General features: G+C 36.7%; 1 protein-coding gene across 1 annotated transcript in view; it reads left to right on the forward strand.

Annotated features, from left to right (window-relative positions):
- LOC104835825 (chromosome unknown open reading frame, human C7orf60) overlaps positions 1-20,495 on the forward strand; it is a 20,926-nt gene extending 431 nt beyond the window's left edge. Inside the window, exons 2-4 of the mRNA XM_010574020.1 lie at positions 6,697-6,870; positions 14,240-14,354; positions 19,223-20,495. Coding sequence (XP_010572322.1) covers positions 6,697-6,870; positions 14,240-14,354; positions 19,223-19,852 — 919 coding nt within the window. The 3' untranslated portion in view covers positions 19,853-20,495. The remainder of the gene's footprint in view (positions 1-6,696; positions 6,871-14,239; positions 14,355-19,222) is intronic.
- The last annotated feature ends 795 nt before the right edge of the window (positions 20,496-21,290 follow it).

Below are 21,290 nucleotides of genomic sequence, written 5' to 3' on the forward strand. Positions count from 1 at the left end.
GCGGGTTTTTCTTGTTTGGTTTTTTTTTTTAATTGGTGTGGCATTGATTTATGCTCACTTGTGATCCCCCCAACTACCTGCTTCTTTTTTATGGGCTTCCTCAGTTGCTAGTTGTTTTCTTGAATTTGTGTTATTCATTACTTCTGTGGAAATGCTGATATTTGTATTTTTCTTTACTAAATTACACCCTCTCGAATCATATTGAATGCTAATACTGCGATTTCTTGCAGCATCTTCCCTCCCTTCCCCAGCTTGGCATTGTTCGCAGATCAGTTAAGGGCAGTACTGACTGTTCCACTGTTCAGGTTATCTGTGAAAAAACTAATTGTACTGGACCCAGGGCAGATTCCCATGGACCATTGCTTGATATTTTCTTACAATTTGATTGTCAACTAATATGCGAAACTTTTTTTCAACAGAGCTGTGTGCACTTACTTTAATTTCAGCTAAACAGTATTCCCTTAGCTTTTGGCAAGCTTGTCTGTTACCCTGTAGGACAGGATAATGTTCCTTGTGGACAGAGGAGGAACAGTTGATGGCCTGTGTATTGAAGGTTTTTGGTTTTCGCTCTGTGTCTCACTTGATTTCTGTTTGTAGTTCCTACAAGATTTGCAAAGTAAACATTTAAGTAAGTGTCCAGTTTGGGCCTTGCAGCATGAACTCGTATTAAGAAGAGAATCCACCTGGTAAGAGGCACTAAAATGCTCTGTCTCAGTATAAAGCTTCAATTAAAGCACGTACCTATTCAGTTTGCAAAGTCAAGGGGTCGGGAGTTTTACATCAGTAGAAAAAGAGGGGTACTTTTCAATTCTCTGTGTCTTGGATTGAACTGAGGCCTGGATGGCTAGATACCAGAACCTACCAGACTGACTTTGTGTTGTGCAGTTTTTTGTTCGTTGTGAAAGGGCCAAGAGGTGCCAGACAGATGGCAGGTCCCGTTGTTGTTACTCCTCCTTGCGTCTGGTGCATAATTGCATGCAAGAGAACTTGACTTGCATGAGACTTCAGTGAAAGCTTTTGCTCAATGCTTTAACTGTGTCACCATGACAGCAGGAAGGTAGCTGATGTATTAGATGAAGTTTAATTTGGGAGTGGAATGCTGAAAATAGTCTGGAACCACTGGTGTATCCCTGCTGAAGAAAGGATAGTCTGAGCTCTTTTGTTTTAATTTGAAGGAAGATCTTTTCAGAGATCTGAAACTGAGAAGTGGTTTTTTCCACTAGTTAAAAAAAACAACAAACAACTACTTTTTTTCTTACCGTCATTTTCCTTGTATTCTCTTAGAAACTAGCACCTGATAAAGTAAATCAGAGAATACAGAATAATGACTAGAGAAGCCATGTGTACTTCTTGGGATCAAGAATAACAATTTTCTTGCAGTGTTCTCCTTTCAAAAGCTTTTCCAGCTATTTAGTTGAAGACGCTGGAAAAATGCTTATTCTGATGTTAATTCTTAAACCAGATGGCATAAAACTTATTATTTTACTTCTTCATTAGTTGTCGATTTAAACAAGTGCATATCCACACTTCAGAAACTATAAAAGATGGAAAGCAGTACCTGATAGACTGTGCTGATGACCATATGCTGCATTGTATAGAACCAGTTCTATTTATTGTTTCAGAGCAACATTGTACAACTGCTAATTGGGGAGAGGGGTGGCGGGGAAGAGGGATCAAAACTTTATCCCCTTCCAGGTGCAGGTTAATGATCCCGAGTGGTATTGTAAAAAGCCTGGGCAACACTCAACTGTCCTTCCCTTCCTTTCTTTTTACATCTTTAGAAAACTGAGTACAGAGTAGCAAATAGTATTTAGAAATTAACACTTCTGTTTCTCTTTCATTTATATTACAACATAAAACTTAAACTTTAAACCAAAATAGGGTAGGATGATGTTTACCCCGAATAATTGTCCTAACAATTTTTGCTGGCATAGGTAGGCTGGTGAACCTTTGTACGGCCATGAATGCCAGCCTGTTCTGGTTCTAGTTAGAACAAAATAAGCTAGACCAGCAGGTTTGCTTCTTTCTGTTGCTTTTGCATCAGTGTTAAGACTTGTGTTGACTTGGCTATTTTTTTTAAATAACAAAACCCAAAATCTGCACTTCTATCATGACAAAACAGTATTTAGACCTGCATTTTTTTAAGAAGTCTTTTGACTGTTTCATGACCAAACTGAAGAAATATGGTCTTGATGAAGTTAAATGTTGGGGGAGAGCAGAACTGTTTGGAAAAACTTGCAAAGAATAGATGTTAGAAGCTTATCTTAAAAATGTGATTTACTGACAAGGACTCGGTGTCTGCCCCTGCATCCATTACTAACTGATATTTTCATTAGTAACCTGTCAGAATAAAATCTGTTTCTTTAAATTTGCAAATGAGACCAAACAGAAAAGAATTGTCACTCTGAGAGCAGGATTAAAATTAACAGTGGTGTTAACTATACTAAATATTATTGACTGTACAAATACAGGCCAGGGAATAATTGGTTGTGTCAGGCTTTTAGAAAAGCATTTGGATTCTGTAGCAGGCCACAAGCTGAATATGAAACAGTCATGGGATGCTTTTGCAATAAAGGCAAATATCATACTGGAGTGTGTTAATGAGATTGTCCAGAAGATACGTAAAGTACTCCTCTGACTTTATGTAGCATTGCTCTCAGCCAAAATACCACCTTGGCCACTGCATTTGAAAAATAACAAACAGCTCAACTCCAAGAAAGACAGATAAATGATCAAAAATCTTCTAATTTTTTCCACAAAAGCCTTGGTTTTTTTCTAGAAACTGGAGCTGTCTAGTCAAAAGAAGAGAACGCTAAGTAATCTCTTGCAGGATCTTTGAGAATAACAGGTCTCTGCTAGAACTGGAAAGCTGATCCTGTTTGGCTTTGGAAGATTGAATGAATGTTTGAAGTCCCTTCAACACTGTTTTGCAGCTTTTATGATAAATGCAGTTAGTTGAGCGATTCACTTTCAGGAGGATGGAATTAAGAGGGAATTGGCATAAACAGGAGGTGGGAAATAATTTAAAATAGAAAAAAGACTTAATGTTCATTGTTTGTGTTTGTATGACAGTCTTCATTTTTGCTCTTAAGTACTACTTTGTTCTGACAAAACCGTATCTGTTGAACACTAAAGCTAATTAGAGCAGTGATCATATGATAACTGCTGGTTATTTTTAAGTTCTTGGAATCCTCTGGTAATGAAGGATATTGACTCCAGAAGCTGGCTTGGGGTGGAGCGGTGGACACAACACCAGGGAAACATCTGATTATAGACCTAATTCCATTTCTCAAAAGGAAAATGTCTCAAAACCCTATATGATTTTTTTTTTTTTTTTTTTAAAGCAAAGACATGAACTGGACACTTCACCTGTCTCTGCCAGCAAACTTAAACAGTTTAGACCTGAAATGTTTATTTTGCTGTTTGTGTAAACTGTAGCAAGTGTTAGCTCAGGTCGCATTTACATTGCACAGTTCTTCACAAACAAGTATGTTAATTGTAGAGCTAATATTGTATCATCAAAGACTGAATGCTTAAATGTGAGTTACAAATGGAGCCATGTCAGTTCTCAGAATTATAAAATAGATTCCTTAATTTTATTTTTCTTGTAGATAATTAAGAGATGCTCTGTTCATTACTTGAGACAGTTGTTAAATGTAGAGTCTTCTATAACTGCAGACTCAAAACCACAGTGTGATCGATGACGGCTTTTAATGGTGGTGAAGTTAAACATGGTGCTACATCAACAAGATACAATGGGGTAAACTACAGAGTGCCTTACTTCTGGTTAGGTACTGTGCTGTGACTGCCCATCTGCTTACTGTTACCCCATGGTAAGTGTGAGGTCTGCTTCCACGAGGGGAGTACATAGACAGCTCCTCTTGAGGCCTTGGGAGCCAAAAGGGCAGCATGTAGTAATCCTGCCAGAATCATTGTAACTTCAGAAAGGCATAAAATGGAGATAACCCTCAGTGGTTATGAAGTGCAGTGTTGCCTGGGTGTTTTTTGTTTGGATGGGTGGATTTGTTTGGTTTGGTTTTTTGGGTGGGTTTTTTTTTTCTTTTTGCATCCTTGTGGTACTGTACAGGTATGCAGACTGAGATCTGAACGTCAAGAATTTTATGCAGTCTTGGGCCTTCCTGTGGCTCTGGCCCCTCTGTCCACCAGCGAAAACCCAGGAATAGAAGATGATGCTCCTTATGGTTGACTTTGATACTGTCTTGTTGTGCAGACAAGGAAGGTCAGTTAAGAAGAATATAGAATTATGAGAATTCAGTTGACATGATAGACAGGGGTACAAGTATGGAAAAAATAGTGATTTGCACCAGTACAAAGAATGAGGAAGATATGGCTTCTCAGTGACAAGAGAAACTTAGACTACACTTTACAAGTAGGTGGCTCTTCTGTGCAACAGCTCATTAAGTGTTAAACTGGTATGTTGCATACCAGCTTCTAGTGAGTTAGAAGGTTGATAACATCAATAGTTGAGGAGAAAATACATTCTCCCAAGGTTGTGAACTTTTCGATGTGTTCTGACTTACATGTCAGGGTCAATGGCAGTGCAGCACTATTTAAACTGCCATTGATTCTGGATGTTTTAAGAGATGTAATGAGAAAAAAGAATAAAAATAAAGAGACTGCAAGATGCTAACAAAGTAATAAGGTAGCTGATAAACGGTGAGGGAAAAGATATTTCTTTCTGAGTTTCATTTCTTTGACTAAATGACACACAGAACTAAATAATTCTAAATTGATCATATGCTTATAAACAAATAATCCAATGTAGTGTAAAATACACTTTTATTAGTATACCAGCAATAATTCAAGTGTTTTTCTAGGGTTCTCTTTTGTTTTCTGATGTTTTTAATCTTTTTCCTGCTAAGTTAAATGACTGTCTCCCTTTACTTTAACTTCGTTAATTTTAGAATTGTTGTCTTTCTGCACATGCAATCTCTAATGGGTGGAGTTGGTGTGGTTTCACAGTCTATATATCTGGCAGTATTGGAGCCTGGACTGCTATTCATGCTTCTGCATGTGATCTTGCTCCATACTGTTAAGATGTGGATTTTATTTCTTTATTCCACCTAGCTTCTCTTTGGTCTGAAAATAGCTTTGGTTACTGAGGAATTGTTTTCTGCTCTAAGGGTACTGTCTGCATTTTAGACTTTTTATATTTAGTGCAAGAATGCCTAGGGCCTGCTTGAGCAAGTAAAACTTGCTTGTGCTTTCAGTTTTAAACAAGGTCAGTTTTGATCTTGAGTCCTATAAGTATGTTGGCATAGAAGTGGGTCCAGAATAACTTATTTTTTCCCTCTCACGGCAAGAATTAGTAACCTGGACATAATGTGCTACTGTAATTATACATTTACTGACTCAAGGTGGTCATTTCCTACCACCTTGGAGTAAAGCGACTTTTATCTGTAGCTGTTTGATTGTGTATGTTACCCTTTAAGAAACTCCAATAACTTTTTTTTCCCCTTCACATCTTACATGGTAGAGAGGCTGAATATATTTGGTGCCTATAATACCACCAACACTTAGATAAGGCCTTTGTATTCCAAGTCCTTGTCTCTATTTGTGATTTAAATGCAGCATTATACCAACATGTCCTTTCCTGAATCTGTGATGTGAAATACAATGTTATCTTAGTCCTGCTTTGGATAAGGTGTTATTAAACTACACTTGAATTTATGTTTTCTGGAATGTTTCCTTCAAATGTCTGCAGCTTTGTTAGAGGAAAATTGAGTGAATTTCAAGAAAGCATCATAAAAATGGGTTGTTATGAAAACATCATTCGAACAAGTATTATTTCTGTAAAACTTTCCGTGCAAATACTTGGCTGGCACATCTAATTAAAAATACTGCTTTGTGCAGGGTGAGTCAGGCTTTTTAATTTCACAGCAAAAATTGTTTCCAATTCTAGTTCTATTTTGTGGACAAAATTCAGTTATTCTTGATCATAATGTTTGCTTCTCATACACTGATACTGACTACTGGTTGAAGTATGCAGGTGCAATTTAACTTTTTTGATGATATTCATTCCTTTAAACTGCTTAACATTTCTCTTCAAGTATGACCAGATTATTTTGTTCTGGTTCCTATTAGCAAAATAATTAAGTATGGGGGAAAAAGCCTTCCACAATAGTACAGCTACTGCAGATATCTGTTACTTAAAACCGAAAAGCACCCCAGGCAAACTCAATTAAAATTAAAACGTGGTGTATGTAAGCCCATAAGCCTGGACTATGCTTCTTTTCCCCCACATTACGTGCCTTGCAAGACACAGATGTTTCAGAAGCCCCTGCATTTATGGGGAGCTAGTTAGTAACTTTGCACCTTAGTGGAGAACTGCGGTGCTTAGGTGACAGCTGAAGTTTACCCTCTGGTGATGTTCTGACAAGACTTCTGCTGTCTTGCTCTGAAAGTCTATCCAGATAAAACTATTTTGAATCTGTTTACTTGACTGTGACTTATGGCCTAATTTTTTGAAATAAAACACCACTCCACCTCAAGTGTGTCTTTGGGTGTATTGCATCTTTCCTAAAGCTGATTTACCAAAGTTGCAGTAAAACCCAGATTTGTTTAAAAGCTGACAGCACTTGTCTCTTTTAAACCTCTGTCTTGTGTCTTATCTATAGTAATGACTAAAAATAGCATTCTGTTTTTCTGGGGAATATTTTCTTTTTGTCTTTTCAGTGTATGCCGAGAATATTTTCAGAATGGTGGGAAAAGAAAAGCACTTGAGAAAGATGAAAAAAGAGCACTTCTTGCTTCTAAGACCACTCCAGCTTTAAATGTTCCCCAGGCTCCCAAGATTGAAGATCCCTTGCCAAACTTTGGCTTGACGAATCATGAAGCTATAACAGAAGAGTAAGTTTTACTTGTTTTCCAGACTTTTTTTTTTGCCCCTGTTTGTGTGATAAGGTTTACCTGGACATTTTTTCTCCATAATGTATTAGATCAGTCTGATGTATTTTTAATAGTTAAGAAAGGGCATTTTCATGTGAATATATACATGTTTCAAGAAATATTTATGTTGTATATTTTGGTGGATGCCATAAAAAAGTTGCTTGAGAATGACAACTTGGTCATCTGCACTTAAGTGTTAGAGCAATTTCACTTTTGTATGTCATTGGTGTACAATGTAATTTATATTAAACCTTGAGGTGAAATAAGGGAGACGTTAATTAAGTTAGAATCTAATGGCTGTTCAGCACTGTTGAAAAGTCAATTGCTTATGTAAGTACTAAGTGCCAAATGTAAATATCAGAGTACTTAAAACTTTCTCTTCATAAATAATTGCAGAGAAACTCTTGATTCCAATTATACACTTCAAAAGCAATTTTGAATTATAACCCTTAATTTTAAATGTGCTAGCTTTCTGATGACTGGCTCTGCAGAAGTTGTAGTATCCTTGAGGTATTTTCCTAACAACAGTTTTAATTTTGTTTTTGACCTTCACTTGAGTAAGAATGTTATTTTTGGCATTCAGGAGTAGCTTTATTATTTCAGTTACAGTCCCACCCTCCGTTTTTTCCTAAATAACATGGGTCATGTTTGTGGCTATTCCATGTGTGATGGAAAGAATGTAATATTTTGCAAGTATAATGGAATAATGAATGCATAAGCATATTATCGTTAAATGTTACACTTACAACTTGCTTCATATTCTTTATAGACCAGTTCTTACAACTGTCTGCAATTGTGTTTTTTCTGTTCTGTGAAGAGATTTTTCTCAATATTGTAGCATGTCTTGTGTGATCAGCACTTAAGTTAGATACAGTATTAGTTAGGAAAGGAACAAGCATGTTACTAATGTTATTAGCAGATGGGTCTTTTGTGGCTTCTCATGTTTGTAAAGTAACTTGCAAAGGGCATAAAGATTCCAAATACCTATGTAGTTGAATAGTTACATGCAAACCAAAAACATTTTCCCTGTTGTTGTCCTATTATGACAAGACAAAACAGATGCTTCCAAAATGAAAGTAGTGGCTTCTCACAAGCTGACTTCCCCCAGACTCCTCTTTTTAGTGCTCATTTTGCGAAGGCAGCCTCAAAATGAATACCTGTTCTTAATGAGAACTGCCAGGCACTTTCGCACAAACGGCTGATGAGTTACTAATACCTTATAACATCTCAATAATGCTGGCATTTGCTAACACATAATTTTAGCATTACTATAAATAGCAGTTTGTTGGTACTTGTTTATTTAAATCAATAGGTTTGATGATCATACACTACTTAAAACTGATTTGTCTTCCAGTGGGAGGCCTTGTCATGGTAAAGCATTAGCTCTGTCTTTGCATGTGCTCTGTCTTCATACTTCGTACTGTTTATAGTGGCTGTTGCAGAGCTAATTCACATGAGTTTCTTCTTGCTACTAGTAGTCTGTAGCCTTACCTTTTATTCTGACTAGTGAGTATAGACAGTAGTTAATAGGGAAGTTTTTATTAAATAATTTAAAAAGTATTTGTTAATATGGTGAGTGATGGTGATTTTTTTTTATCTTCACTCTCAAAACTTTAAAAATACATACATCCATAAAGGCATACCAGGCAAAGGCAAGATTCATAATATTTACCTGAGTAAGCAACAAATGATAGTAAGGTTTTTAGTAGCTGTACAGACCTTAAAGCAACAAGGCATAGCTGTTCTAAGTTACTACTCAGAGAAATCAAATTTCAATTTCTTCCTCTATGCATTGTAAAAGAAATTACAGTTTATCAGAATGAAAATGGATTGCATATTACACAAAGCATACTTTCCTCCTGAAATGCTTTTCTACCATGTCTACACTGATCAATTAGTGAAGTCTGAATCTTGGTGAGGTCTTGGTACAAGAGGTGTGGGAGAACCTACACACACGCGCGCGCACATATTTGTTCAAATACTGTCACTCCATTCTGGTCATGTAACGCTACAAGTAAGAGTTGTGGGGTTGTCTATAGGTATGGCTAAGCCTGTGACTTTTTGTTTTACTCTAGTAAGTGTAAAGACAATAATTTTGTTCCTCCCATATATAATCCTCTCTTGAGTAGTATTAAAAACAGGTTGCTTATGTAGGAGCTCTTTCTGAGCTTACCTTTATTGGCATGCCATCATAGAGAGACTGTACTTTGCTTGGTAAGGAGCAAAGCTAGTTCAGGAATAAAAAGTTCCACTGGTAGTAAAAAAGATGCTGGGAGATGTGGAGAGAAGTAGGAAGCACTCAGCCAGCTCTTAAAGGTGATGGTAGGAAACATCATAGGAACCAGAAGTGCAAAGTTTAGCGCAACTCAGAAAGTCAGTCAGCTATTTTGATGAACCCATTTCCAGTTGCTCATGTTGCCCACCTCTCTGCCAGATTAAAATTGGTGAGTCTCACAGAAATAACTAATGTGAACAGTCCTTTTTTACTTTGATCTATATGAAAAGTGTTGTATTGTCCACAGTACTTCCTTCCATCCCAGAATGAGTTCTTATGTCTCTAACATTATAACTGCCCGTGTTGTGAAGCTGGACATCAAAGTGGCTCAGTCTTGCAAGATTAAAGTGGCTGTTATCTACTGTTTAACAGCTCCTCCCTTCAATAAATTAGTCCCCTCTTTGTTCTCTTTTCGAGTATTGTTTCTCTTCTTTTTCCATCAAATTAAGCAGTTCTGCTTTTTATGCTTAATGATAAAAATCACAACTTTTTTGGTATGGATTCTTCTCAGGTGCTCATTTGACTGTCTCTTATGGTACAACCTATCATTCCTTCTTTCATATGTATCTCAGCAAGCTAGACCTTCCCATTGGATATCTTTATGTGTGGATGTTACGGAAGATTTGAGGCATACCAGTGTTGCCACTCAGACCCAGATGTATAGCTCTTCTGACAGCAGCATAAGGCTTCAGAATTTTTTTCCCCTCCCATCCTTGACAAATAATAATTTAAAACTGTAAACTAGGAGATCAGCACTTGAAGTGATTAATTTCAGAACTGCATGACCATAAGGAAAGTCACTTTAACTGCTCTATTTCTATTTACTTCGAAGAGAAAATGTCACTTACCTGTACAGCACATAGTTGAATAATAGGTGCATTTTTAAGGGGGCTAATAATCAAGAACTGCAGTCCATTTAATAAAGTTCTTGAAATAAACAAGTGTGGGATATATTTAAAATGCACTCATTTCCCAGGCTATGTATACTTCTTTACCAGTTCCTGATCTTTAACTATTCACATTTTGTTTTTCTACCTGTACATTAATGCATTGGAGAACTGTGGATCCAAGATGTGCTTGGAGATTACCTACAGTAGCAAAGTACTTCCCTTGCTTTTAATGTTGCCTTGACTGAAAATCATTAGGAAACAGGAGGTTGAAGGGTGATTATCAATTAATTCAGCAAGACTACGCTTCTAACAAGGTCATTGGCTCACTGGATCAGTGGTTGTCACCTAGATAAGTTATATCCTTTAATGAGGAATCTGATTTAAGAGTTACAGTGCTGAAAAAGTAGGTATCTGAACCAGTGGTCTTCAGACCATTTGAATCGATGGTCTGTGTTCTCTGTATATGTTCAGTGACCGAATCTAAGTGCTTCTGAAGACCTTCAAAATTATTTCAAGCACCTAACTGATAACTGGGAGCCTGAGAATTGCTACTAAGCGACTCATTGCACCTGTGTTCTGAGAGGCAGCAAAACCTGACAAGCAACAGGAAGTCAAGACACAAGTGAGCATCTGAATCTCTGCTACTTTTAAGGTTTCAAAGTACATTTGCATTGAACTTAGACTACAAGGTTCCTTGGATGTGACACACCTATCAGAGTGAATTTGCCCTGTATCAGATCCCTTAGATCTGTTGTCCATTAGTGCAGAAGAGAGTTTCTGGCATCTGGTCAGCTAGGAATCCAGAGTTGTAGCTTTCTAGAAGTGTGCCCCTTCACCCAGTCAAAAATAACGCTGCAGCCAAGAATGCAGGCTTTGTAAGAGAGGAAGACAGAATATCACATCACAGTGATTTTTTTTTTTTTTTTTTTTTTTTTTCCACTCTGCCATAGGTGAAATGGGCTCTCCTGGAGATTAGAGGGTTCTGGGTTGTGCTGCTTAATTTTAATCTGTACAAGTATTTCACTCAACACTTTAAATGGAAAATGTTAAGATCTCTAGAGGCAGTTTTCTCTGCACTACAGTCACGTTCCCTCTTGCGTTTCCTGTGGTCCCACGTGTCTTCTATTGCTGTTACCAGACACATGTGTTTGTGTTTGAATGAGAGAGAATCTGCCATTAGTGTCTCCATTTGCTAGACAAAACAGATGTGCTGGTCTGAGAAACCTCATACTAGCCTTGCGTGGAAAAAGACACTACTTGACTTCAGCCCATGTTTGTGATTTATGGCCACTAGGATCTGAATGGTCACTCTGCAGTATTTAAATTCCTGTTGTACAGATTATGTTGTGATCATCTTCATTCTGAAATAGTGTCAGTACTGACTGACTTACAGGACAGCCTGGTAATGTGCGCGGTTTTAACTTAAAGATAATTATTGCACTATTTGCCTTGGTGATGCTGGTATTTTGACGTAAGTATCCCCTGGATATCTTCTATTCCATGTAGAAGCAAAATCCTTAAACTTGGCATTATTATTCTGCCAAATGCAACAAGAAATTTCCTCTTGCTTCTCCAGCATCCTCTCTGTGGTAGATCACTGGGAGTTTAGGAGGAGCACAGAGAGCCCAGATCTCTCTATTACTGCTTAAAGATATTTTTTTCCTGCAGTATTTCTTACTGCTTTGTTGTTGCTATAAGCACAACCACGGCTTTGTTGGACTCCATTGGCCCTGCAGATCTGTTTCTGAAAGTTTTTGCAGTTATCTGTCTCTCTAGGGCTGAATCTTTCCCAGAAAGATGACAAGCGATATTTTGGAGATGCCAGTTGGAATTGGCTACAGAAACTTGAAGCAAAAAGCAACATTTGCTTGCTGGAGATTTATCATTCTCCTCCCTGTGAATTCCCTGTGAAAGCTACGAGTTCACATTTTTTTGCCTCTATTAATGGATTTTGGGTGTTCTAAGATCTTACAAGTCATGATGGAAATTTTTAGATGCATCCCCATAAATGGTCTAATAGAACGAGCTCAAACTGTTGGGTGCTAGTGGTGCTGTGTATCTTTTTTATATTTTTGATATGTGGATGCACTCATCAAATTGGCATTTAAAGAATAGGTGGATGTAAAGTCTGTACTAGTGGACTTGAACAGAATTGTTTAACTCCAGCATTTACTGGTTTGTTGCAATTGCAAAGAAAGAATAAACAGCAGGGGCCTCCAAATTCAGAATGCGAGGAAATTAAAAAACTAAAGAACAATGTCTTTGATTGTAGGATGTATTCAACAGCTGAGTCCTTGATATTAGTGATAACTGAGTGCAGCATTCAAGTTCTAATTCATTTAAGAGGGACAGCTTATCAGGTTAGGCAAAATAAGTGCCAGGACAAGGCAAAACCTTTAAATGTGGACAAGATAACTGACTGCCAGTACTTATGTACAGGTGCATTGATCTTATCTGATACTACGTTATATATACTGGTAACTGGTTTAGTCATGAAGAAAATGCTTATGGTTGCAAACTTGAAGACCACAAATGTTCCTCTAGGCATCGGTCTAGGAGACTATCCTTTGGACGACAAGGATGCTTTCAGAGGCAAGGCTGCAGTCACTATCCTCAGAAGTTGCCAGGCATCTCTTTTTAAAACTATATATTTAACTTAAAGAAGAGAGCAATGAAGTCTTTAGCTTCATAAAGGCATTTCAGATTGGTTTTGCAGTTGCGTCACAGATGATGTCAGAGCTTCCCAAGAAAATGCAAATCTCATCTGCCAGCCTCTAGCATATCTTCTGCTGTGCTATAATGGGAGCTTCCACCAGACAGTAAAAGAATGTCCTGTCTTCGTTTCTTCGGCCTGTCTTCTTTCTGATCTCCCACTCCTCCATTTAGGTTTTTTTTTTTACTCCAGGAAGTTTTGGAAATCTGGTTGAGCAGATGATTGGCCAGTGTGAGGGTTGGGTTTTTTCATTTTCTGTGATGTTTTGGGAGGGTATATGCATTTCTGCAGCATTCTGGAACTAAAGTTTTAAAGTGTCCTCAACAGTCTGTCAACCTCTTTCTATCACTCTAAGCAGTAAGTCATGATTTCTCAAGTTAATCCCCTCCTCCCCCTTTTTTTAATCATTCACCTTTTGTTGTTTGGTAGCATAGTTAAGTATTTAGCATTACAGCCATTGGCCTTCCTACCTATAATTTCACCTTGAATAGTAGGGTCATCATGCAGTGGCAGATAAGGAGACAGATTTTTGGCTTACTAAAATGTTCTCCAGAATTCCTATGAGATAAATCGTTGCTTTTGAGCACTTCAGAAGTACTCTGATTAGGACTCTTTCTTAAACCAGATGGCTATTTTTGACTATTTCTCATAAGAAGCTGATTGCCTTGCATGAAATAGACTTTTTTTTTCCCAAGTAGTTTTGAGGGAATACTTCATTTCATTTAGATGTTTAGAATAACTTACCTACAACTCGAGCAGCCGGTTTTTAAGTTTGTGGCTCTGCGTGGACTGATAAACTCTTTCACAGCATCCATTGAAAATAGAATTGGAGTGAACCTCCAGCAGTCATCCATTTAAAAAAAATATTCGCTTACATAAAGCAAATAAAATGTTTTAAAATTTTTGCAGGGAATAACTAAATGCTTTCATTTTTAGATTTTTTTTTTTTGCTCACCTTGGAATACCATTATGTGTTCTCTTGTCTTTATTAAACCAATTATGGCACTTCAGATGCTCTTTAAAATGGGACTGACAAGTAGGTAGGTCATTGAGTGTTGCCAGCTTCTCTGTTTAAACTGAATTTTTAACTCTGGTGACTTGTGTGACTTCAACACCAATAAATATGACAAAAAGATAAGTGGGAAACACAAAGTAATAGAGAAAGCCTGTCTAGTGGACACACAAGTTGCCATTTTAGTTTCTTACAACAAGTACACAAGTTAATAGTATTACAGCTGCTCTGAACATAACTCTTCTGCTTGAGGACCATTTGCTTTACTGATGGAGCTTGGTTCGTTAGGTATCTCAGCAATTCAAGTAAGGCATTCACTTCTGTTAGTCACTACTGTTGTGTTTTTTGAGAAATTTTTTGCGTTAGTTATCTGAAATTGTTACTCAGAATATAACTTCAAAAATGATGTTTGATAAAACTGAATTCTTGCTGCTTCTTAGATTGCTCCACTCCTTGGGGAAGATCAGATTACTTGATGTTGGTAGCTGCTTTAATCCATTTCTGAAGTTTGAAGAATTTTTGACGGTTGGCATAGATATTGTTCCAGCTGTTGAGGTATGTAATGTTTGCTAAATTTAATATAAATTTGATTCTCAGATATTTTAGAATGCTTCAAAATGACTGTAAAAAAAAGTTTAATACTTAAGTATGCATCCTAAATATCTGTACTTTAATAGGAACTGTGGCCCTCCTACTACATCCTTTCCCATGAACAGGCTCTAAACTGTAGTTGTGTTTTGGTTTAAAAATTTGATTTTTTTTTCAAGAATTATGATTTATAATGCAGTTGTGAATCTTAACATTGGAAAATTTTAGTAGCCACCTTTAATGGCATTTTAGGTGAGTCCTTGAATCCTGAAAGGCATAAATAAAAATTGAGTAGGCTTATGCTTAGGCATGAACTTCTCAGAAGCTGCATTTGCTGACAGAAGGAAATGATCAGTGACTGTAATTGGTGAGTTTTTCTGGTGAGTTTTAGTAACCACAAGTGCATTGTAAGGGGGCTTTTCTGTTTATTGCTAGAAATATTATTGAACTTCCGCAATTGTGAGGCCAAATTTATCAGCAGTTTTGGGGTATATTGCTTCATTTTCTCTAGGTGATAAAGTTTTCAAATGCATTAATTCTGCTGCAATCATGTGTTCTTTCTGTCTTTTGCTCTTTCGTCAGTCCTAATAGCATTTATCAACCAAGCAAAATGACAAAGTGGAATGAAAATGAAAAGATACAGAAAGGAATACATTTCTGACAGAAAACAGAAAAAACTTTGACCATACCCATCTTGACCACTTACAGTTTAAAATCAGGCTCTATTAAAATCAGTGGCCTAAGGTAACTCTCTTTAGAAGTGGAGAGGTGAGAAGTGTATGAGTACAATAATACACTTAACTTGAAAGTAATGTTCTCTTATTTGCTGCAGTGTGGTTTACATGCTAAATGCATGGTATTTTGTTGTGGTTACCAGGTTTAGTCCACTAATGCCTAATTTATATTTTTGCGTATATGCTTAGAGATAATGAAAGATATTCTTGAAAAAAAAATCTGAGTCTGATAAATTGCCTTTTAGTGTCATCTAAAACACAAAGAAACTTTGAGTGGACTCCACCTTGCCTAATTTGAAGAATAGGCATCGTGATTGCCTTCTACCACTTAAGAGGCTGTAGGACTTCTGCATAGGGCCATTGGGCATGACACAGGATGTAAAGGAGACACATGCCACTGAAGTGGCAGCCTGTGGCATCTAAAATGGTAATACATGGCAAGTAAATTTCCAGCTAAGATACATAGATCATGGGTGTCTACATCTGGGGTTCCAAGTTCCAATTACAGTCAGTGGAGATCTATTAAAAATAATCAGTAAAACCTAAACGTCTGCTGCTTCACGGCAGGTGAGCTGTGTTCTGACCTCGTGGGCTGTATTGACTCGCTTTCCAGTGACTATAATGGCAGCCTAGGCACCTGAACTTATATGAGCTGAATCTAACCATTAATTTTGGGGTATGCCTAGTTAATATTTTGCTACCTAATCTATCATGCTGCTTTCATAAGAAAATTAATTTTGTTCTCATGAAAATCAGTTTAAATGTACAGTGACCAAAACCACTACTGGATGAGTCCCAGACAGGTTACTTCTGCAGATGTAATGGAGGAATGTGAGTAATCCATGCCAGACACCAGGAGAGGGAGTAGTCAGGTAGCTGCAATTTCTGTGTACTAACCAGTTCTTCAGGCTCTCTCCCAGTACAAGGGAACGATAAGATAATTGATTTCTTGTCATGTGACAATAGTTAGTACCATAGCTTGATGATAGGGAAGTCCCTGGAGTGCTACTGTACAGACCAATGTAGTTACTGTAAGGCCTGTCTCAGGCTCACCAGCTTCTCTTACTTCCATTCTTTTGGAGACTTTGATGCGTTCAGGGCACCTTGAAACCTAGCTAGCAAGCGTTCTTGGAGTGACATGGAGTAGAGTTTGTGCACTCAAACACATCTGCTAGAATAAGCTTAGGCCTGTCTCCAAAACAGAATTAATAAGCCCTGATGTATTCAAGTTGACTCTACTTTGAGCAGCATCAGCACCATAACCTCCTGAATAAATTTATCTTTAGGCCAGCAGTTGCCTGGGCTGACTTAAGGTTTCAGAATAACAGCCAGAGTGTTCTTATGGTAGTTAATATCATCTTCTGACCTGAAAAATTGATCTGACGACTCAGTGGTAGAAGCTGAAAATAGAAGAACTGGTAAAATATTCTGATTTAGCAGATCTTTTAGGTAAGATCCCAAATGCTTTTTGAAACACATTGAAGCATAGAGGCTTCTTAGGAAGTCAGTTTCTTGAATAAAGTTGAATAGAGGGTTAAATAATTCCTTCTTTAATAAAAATAGATTAATCCACTTTCTGCATATGGAAATGCTTTGGATATAGCCTAAGTAGTTGAGTAAAATACTTTGGCTGATTTGAGGAATAAGAGGGATGTAATTGTGATAAAACTAGGAAAGGAACTGAAATGTTAGTTATATAATAAAAGAATTAATGTCTTCAAAATGTTTAGAATCTCTGTTTCATATAGAGAGAATGTAAACTGTAGACATAAGAAAATGGAAATTTATTTCCATTAAAAGGTTTTGTGTTTTGAAGGGGAGGGGAACTGCACCAAGATTAGTATTCTGTAGGCATTATTCACTCATTTTCAGTGTCTTTGGTGTAAGGTATACTAAGGGAAATGTGCAGTGTTAGAAATGAGCAAGGAGGGAAACTGAGACTGGGGTAAACAGAACAGGTTTCTTCTTGACCCAGGTTTTTTGCTGGCTATTCCTTCAAACATTCTGCTTGTAACACAGATATTCCAGAGTACAATTAGCAGTGGTTATTTTCATAGAGAAGTTTAATTTGTCTACATTAAAAAAAAAAAAAAAAATGACAGAAAGATGGCAAACTTGTAATGCAGGGAGAATCTCCACTTTGGGAAAATCCAAATACAATTTCATACTGCTGCAAAACATGCTGAATATGCAGCAGATGTTGTATTGGAGTAAATATAGTCTGAGACAAAAGAGGCAGGAAGGGTACTGGAATTAAAAATTAGAATATACAAGTAGGATTGTATTCTTAAATGTCAGTGGATGCACTGAAATACAACTGCTCTTTCTGTGTCTAGGAGGACTTTAACATCAGTTCAAGACTTGTGTATCTAAAGTTTAGTAGCAATTTCCAGTTTAGCAGCATTTTTGTCCTAAAACTGCCTGCAGAGTTCAGATTCTACTCAAAACATACTTTAGTCCCAAAATTGTCTTTAACATTATTTCTACATAACTGTTTTATGAGTATTTTTCCATGGTTTAGAAAGACTTGCAGTCTAAATTGTTTTTTTCAACTGTATATGTATAACCTCTAACTTTTTAAGCTTTGCATCTAAGTAAAATTAGCATGTTACTCTGAACAGTTATTCTTCAAATAATTTCTTTCTTTTAAAACTTAGTAGAGGATATCATGAAATTACTACTGTTAATTTCCTGTTCTAAGTATTACAAGGAAGCAGAATATAGCCCTGCAGATATAGTGGTTGCAATTAAAATTTCTTGATTATAGCCACATAATGCAAGTCTCTTTCTTGATTTTTGCATATTGGAGGCCAAGATTAAAGCTACTGAAAAATAAATCACAGATCTTTTTTTTTAATGTTGATAACTTTTTCTAATTCACTGCATAGTCTCAGAAGAGAATGTGACTTTATATAAACAGAAATAACCTTCTCTTCTACTTAGAAACAATTTTGTGTATCAGTTGCTTTATGAATACCTTTACAATAGTGTTCTAGTGATCTTTTTTGAGTATTACTTCATAAAACATGCTATAAATATTTTTGTGGTATGAAAATGCAGCAGATCTAACTCCAGCTTTCAGATGGGCTCCACAATGTTTTGTGTCTGCTTTCATGTTCACTTACCTGTTTAGAGTGTCATTCACTGCACATTCTCTAGGCATTAATAGCAATTTTTGTTGCTATCATGTCAAAACCTGTATCTTAATACCTTCTTTATGAAAGAAGTCAGTCCCAGGTTTTGATGAATGTAAAGTGTCAGAACTTAAATGTAGCAAATAGCATACTATTATTCTTATTTTTTGAATGCTCTGTGATTAAGGATGTTAAGAACTTGTTCTTCTTTATGTTGCTTTGTGGTGCCATTGCCTGTCTTTGACAGCTTGAGCGCACGAATGATCAACAGATGAATTTGTAGCCGTTGCCTTACTTTGATAACTGCCCAAATGTGTACTGCTACACTTTGCATTTACAGCAAGGTTAAAACATGGACCTGCATCACTGCTGCAAAGCAGTTAGTGTACTGTAACTTTCTAATGTATATTGTCTTGCCGTAGCTGCTTTGTTCTGTACCAGTAAAGAATGATACTTTTTTTTCAAGTGACCAAAGTACTAAGTTTCTTGGATTCTTTTTGAAGAACTGGTGGAAATACTGAGGTATCAAATTTAGTTTCTAATTACTAATTTCAGGTTTATAAAAACCTACGAAAGGCTTCCAGCATCTGGAGAAACAAAAGCAATGTAGGCTTATCTGAGTTCTTAAATCGCTTGTGAGAGAGTTGATTTGATACTTTGTTCTATTTACGCTAAATTTGTTGGGGTTTGTTTGTTTGTTTTTTAAATTAACAGTAATCGGCTATCAAATTTCCAGTAGACTACTGCACATCTAAAATTTTTCTTTGCAACTGTAAAAGCTAGCAAGATGTGTTTAACTGTTATTTTAGATTGTTTGATTTCATAGCAAGAGGAACGTTCAGCAGGCTTGATGCTTCCTCAAGGGAATGGAGAAGTTGTCATTGATTTTTCTGTGGATGTGGATTGTATTTGCTCTTTAAACTAACCTTGATGTTTGTTTGGTTTTCTGTTTTTCTTATTCCACCAGAGCGTGTACAAATGTGACTTCTTAAATCTTCAAATCCAGCAACCTCTCCAACTGGCACAAGATGCTATAGATGCCTTTCTTAAGCAACTGAAAAATCCCATTGATTCTCTACCTGGAGAACTGTTTCATGTTGTTGTTTTCTCGCTGCTCCTTTCTTACTTTCCATCACCCTACCAACGATGGATATGCTGCAAGAAGGCACATGAACTTCTCGTACTAAATGGCTTATTGCTTGTAATAACTCCCGATTCATCTCATCAGAATCGCCGGGCTATGATGATGAAAAGCTGGAAAATTGCCATAGAGTCCTTGGGTTTTAAACGCTTCAAGTATTCCAAGTTTTCTCACATGCACCTGATGGCATTTAGGAAAACTTCCCTGCAAACAACAAGTGACTTGGTTAGCAGGAACTACCCAGGAATGTTGTATATCCCACAGGATTTCAACAGTATAGAGGATGAGGAGTATTCCAACACTTCCTGCTATGTTCGATCAGATACAGAAGATGAACAGCTAGCTTATGGTTTTATGGAGCTACCAGATGCTCCTTACGACTCAGACTCTGGAGAAAGCCAGTCTAGTTCAATTCCTTTCTATGAGCTAGAAGATCCTATATTGCTTCTAAGTTAATGTAGTCATTGAAATGCCCTTTCAGTCAAACCTCTTGCTTAACTAATTTTGCTATACTAACATGGGCTCAACACACAAAAAATGGTTTGCATAAAGAAAATGCAAAGGTTTACAGAGTTTGCTATTTTTTTCTACTTTTGAATTTTAAAATTTATTCTTGTATGAAAGTGAAAAATACAAGTTTTATGCAAATGACTCATGTCATAGCATAAATTGCTGTTACTTTCTTTAGATTTGTATCACTAATTTTTTTTCCAGAAAGGTACCATTCTTTTCTTTAGTGCTGTGAAGTGTGAATTCTATTTAATTTGCTAAATGTTGTTTCAATATTTTAACTCAATGTGGTTGAGCTTAAGGCACTGGAGTTGGTGGGCTTCTGAGAAGTATATGTAGGAAGAAATAATTTGCACTTTAATTAAATGTGCAGATAGGTTAAGACACTTGGTTACACATGTCCCTTCTTAATTATGGAACAAAACTTTCTTCCCAAAATTTGTTTCACTCTGGTTAAGCCTGGGCTGGAGAAACTATAATGCTTGCACATTTGATTTTGTTTATTGCAGCCCTCTCAAGATAACACCAAAACACTGGAATACATTCATCCATAGTTATACATACTGTATAATTTCATTGCATATATAGTAGTTAGACATGAGATTTCCGAAGAGGTTATTCTCCCCCAGAGGACTATGGTACGTCTAGACAATTATGTTTCAATTCAAAGCTGGAACATGGTTTTGCAATTTTATGAGTGTACAAGCACTAACGTGTATCAGTATTTCCCCAGTGATGGTGTTCTGTATTCTTGTCAAACTGTGGTTTTTGGGGAACAGGGTGGGTTTTGTCATGTTTTAAAGTAAATTATTTATGCATTTTAACAACTTTTTCTTTAATTGTTCTTATTTGTAGACCTCCCAGGTTATACGGTAACTACAGACTGATTTTGTAAAAAGGAACATAATTACAGAAGTTTTTCAAAGATACACATATTTGCACAAAGCTGTGTATTCAGACCACACAAATGAAATTAACATACACTATTTGTTTGCTTATTTGGACCCCCAAACCTCCTGTTTAGTTAAATAAAAACTCCATAGCTGTCTGAAAACTGGTCTGCACTGTAAGGAGATGGAACAGAAGTGTTTTACATCTATTAAGTTTTTTAATTTGTGTAATAAATTTGTGAGGTTTTGCAGAAAAAAACAATTCTGTTCAGTGGTAAAAATAGAAGATTCAGTACTTAGCTTAGATTTCCCTCCGTTTAAAAATAATGGCCAGGATTTTCAGATTTGAATGTTAGGCTGTTAAATCTGTATGAAAGTGCCTAATAATAAATGAACTAGGTGCCACATCATGGTTTTTAAGACTGACTTCAGCAAAATGGTAGAAAATACTAATATATAGTTTCATAGTGGTTGTGATGAAATATACCTTACAC

Source organism: Haliaeetus leucocephalus, unplaced genomic scaffold (assembly GCF_000737465.1).
Source record: "Haliaeetus leucocephalus isolate CR32 unplaced genomic scaffold, Haliaeetus_leucocephalus-4.0 Scaffold406, whole genome shotgun sequence".
Taxonomy (NCBI): domain Eukaryota; kingdom Metazoa; phylum Chordata; class Aves; order Accipitriformes; family Accipitridae; genus Haliaeetus; species Haliaeetus leucocephalus.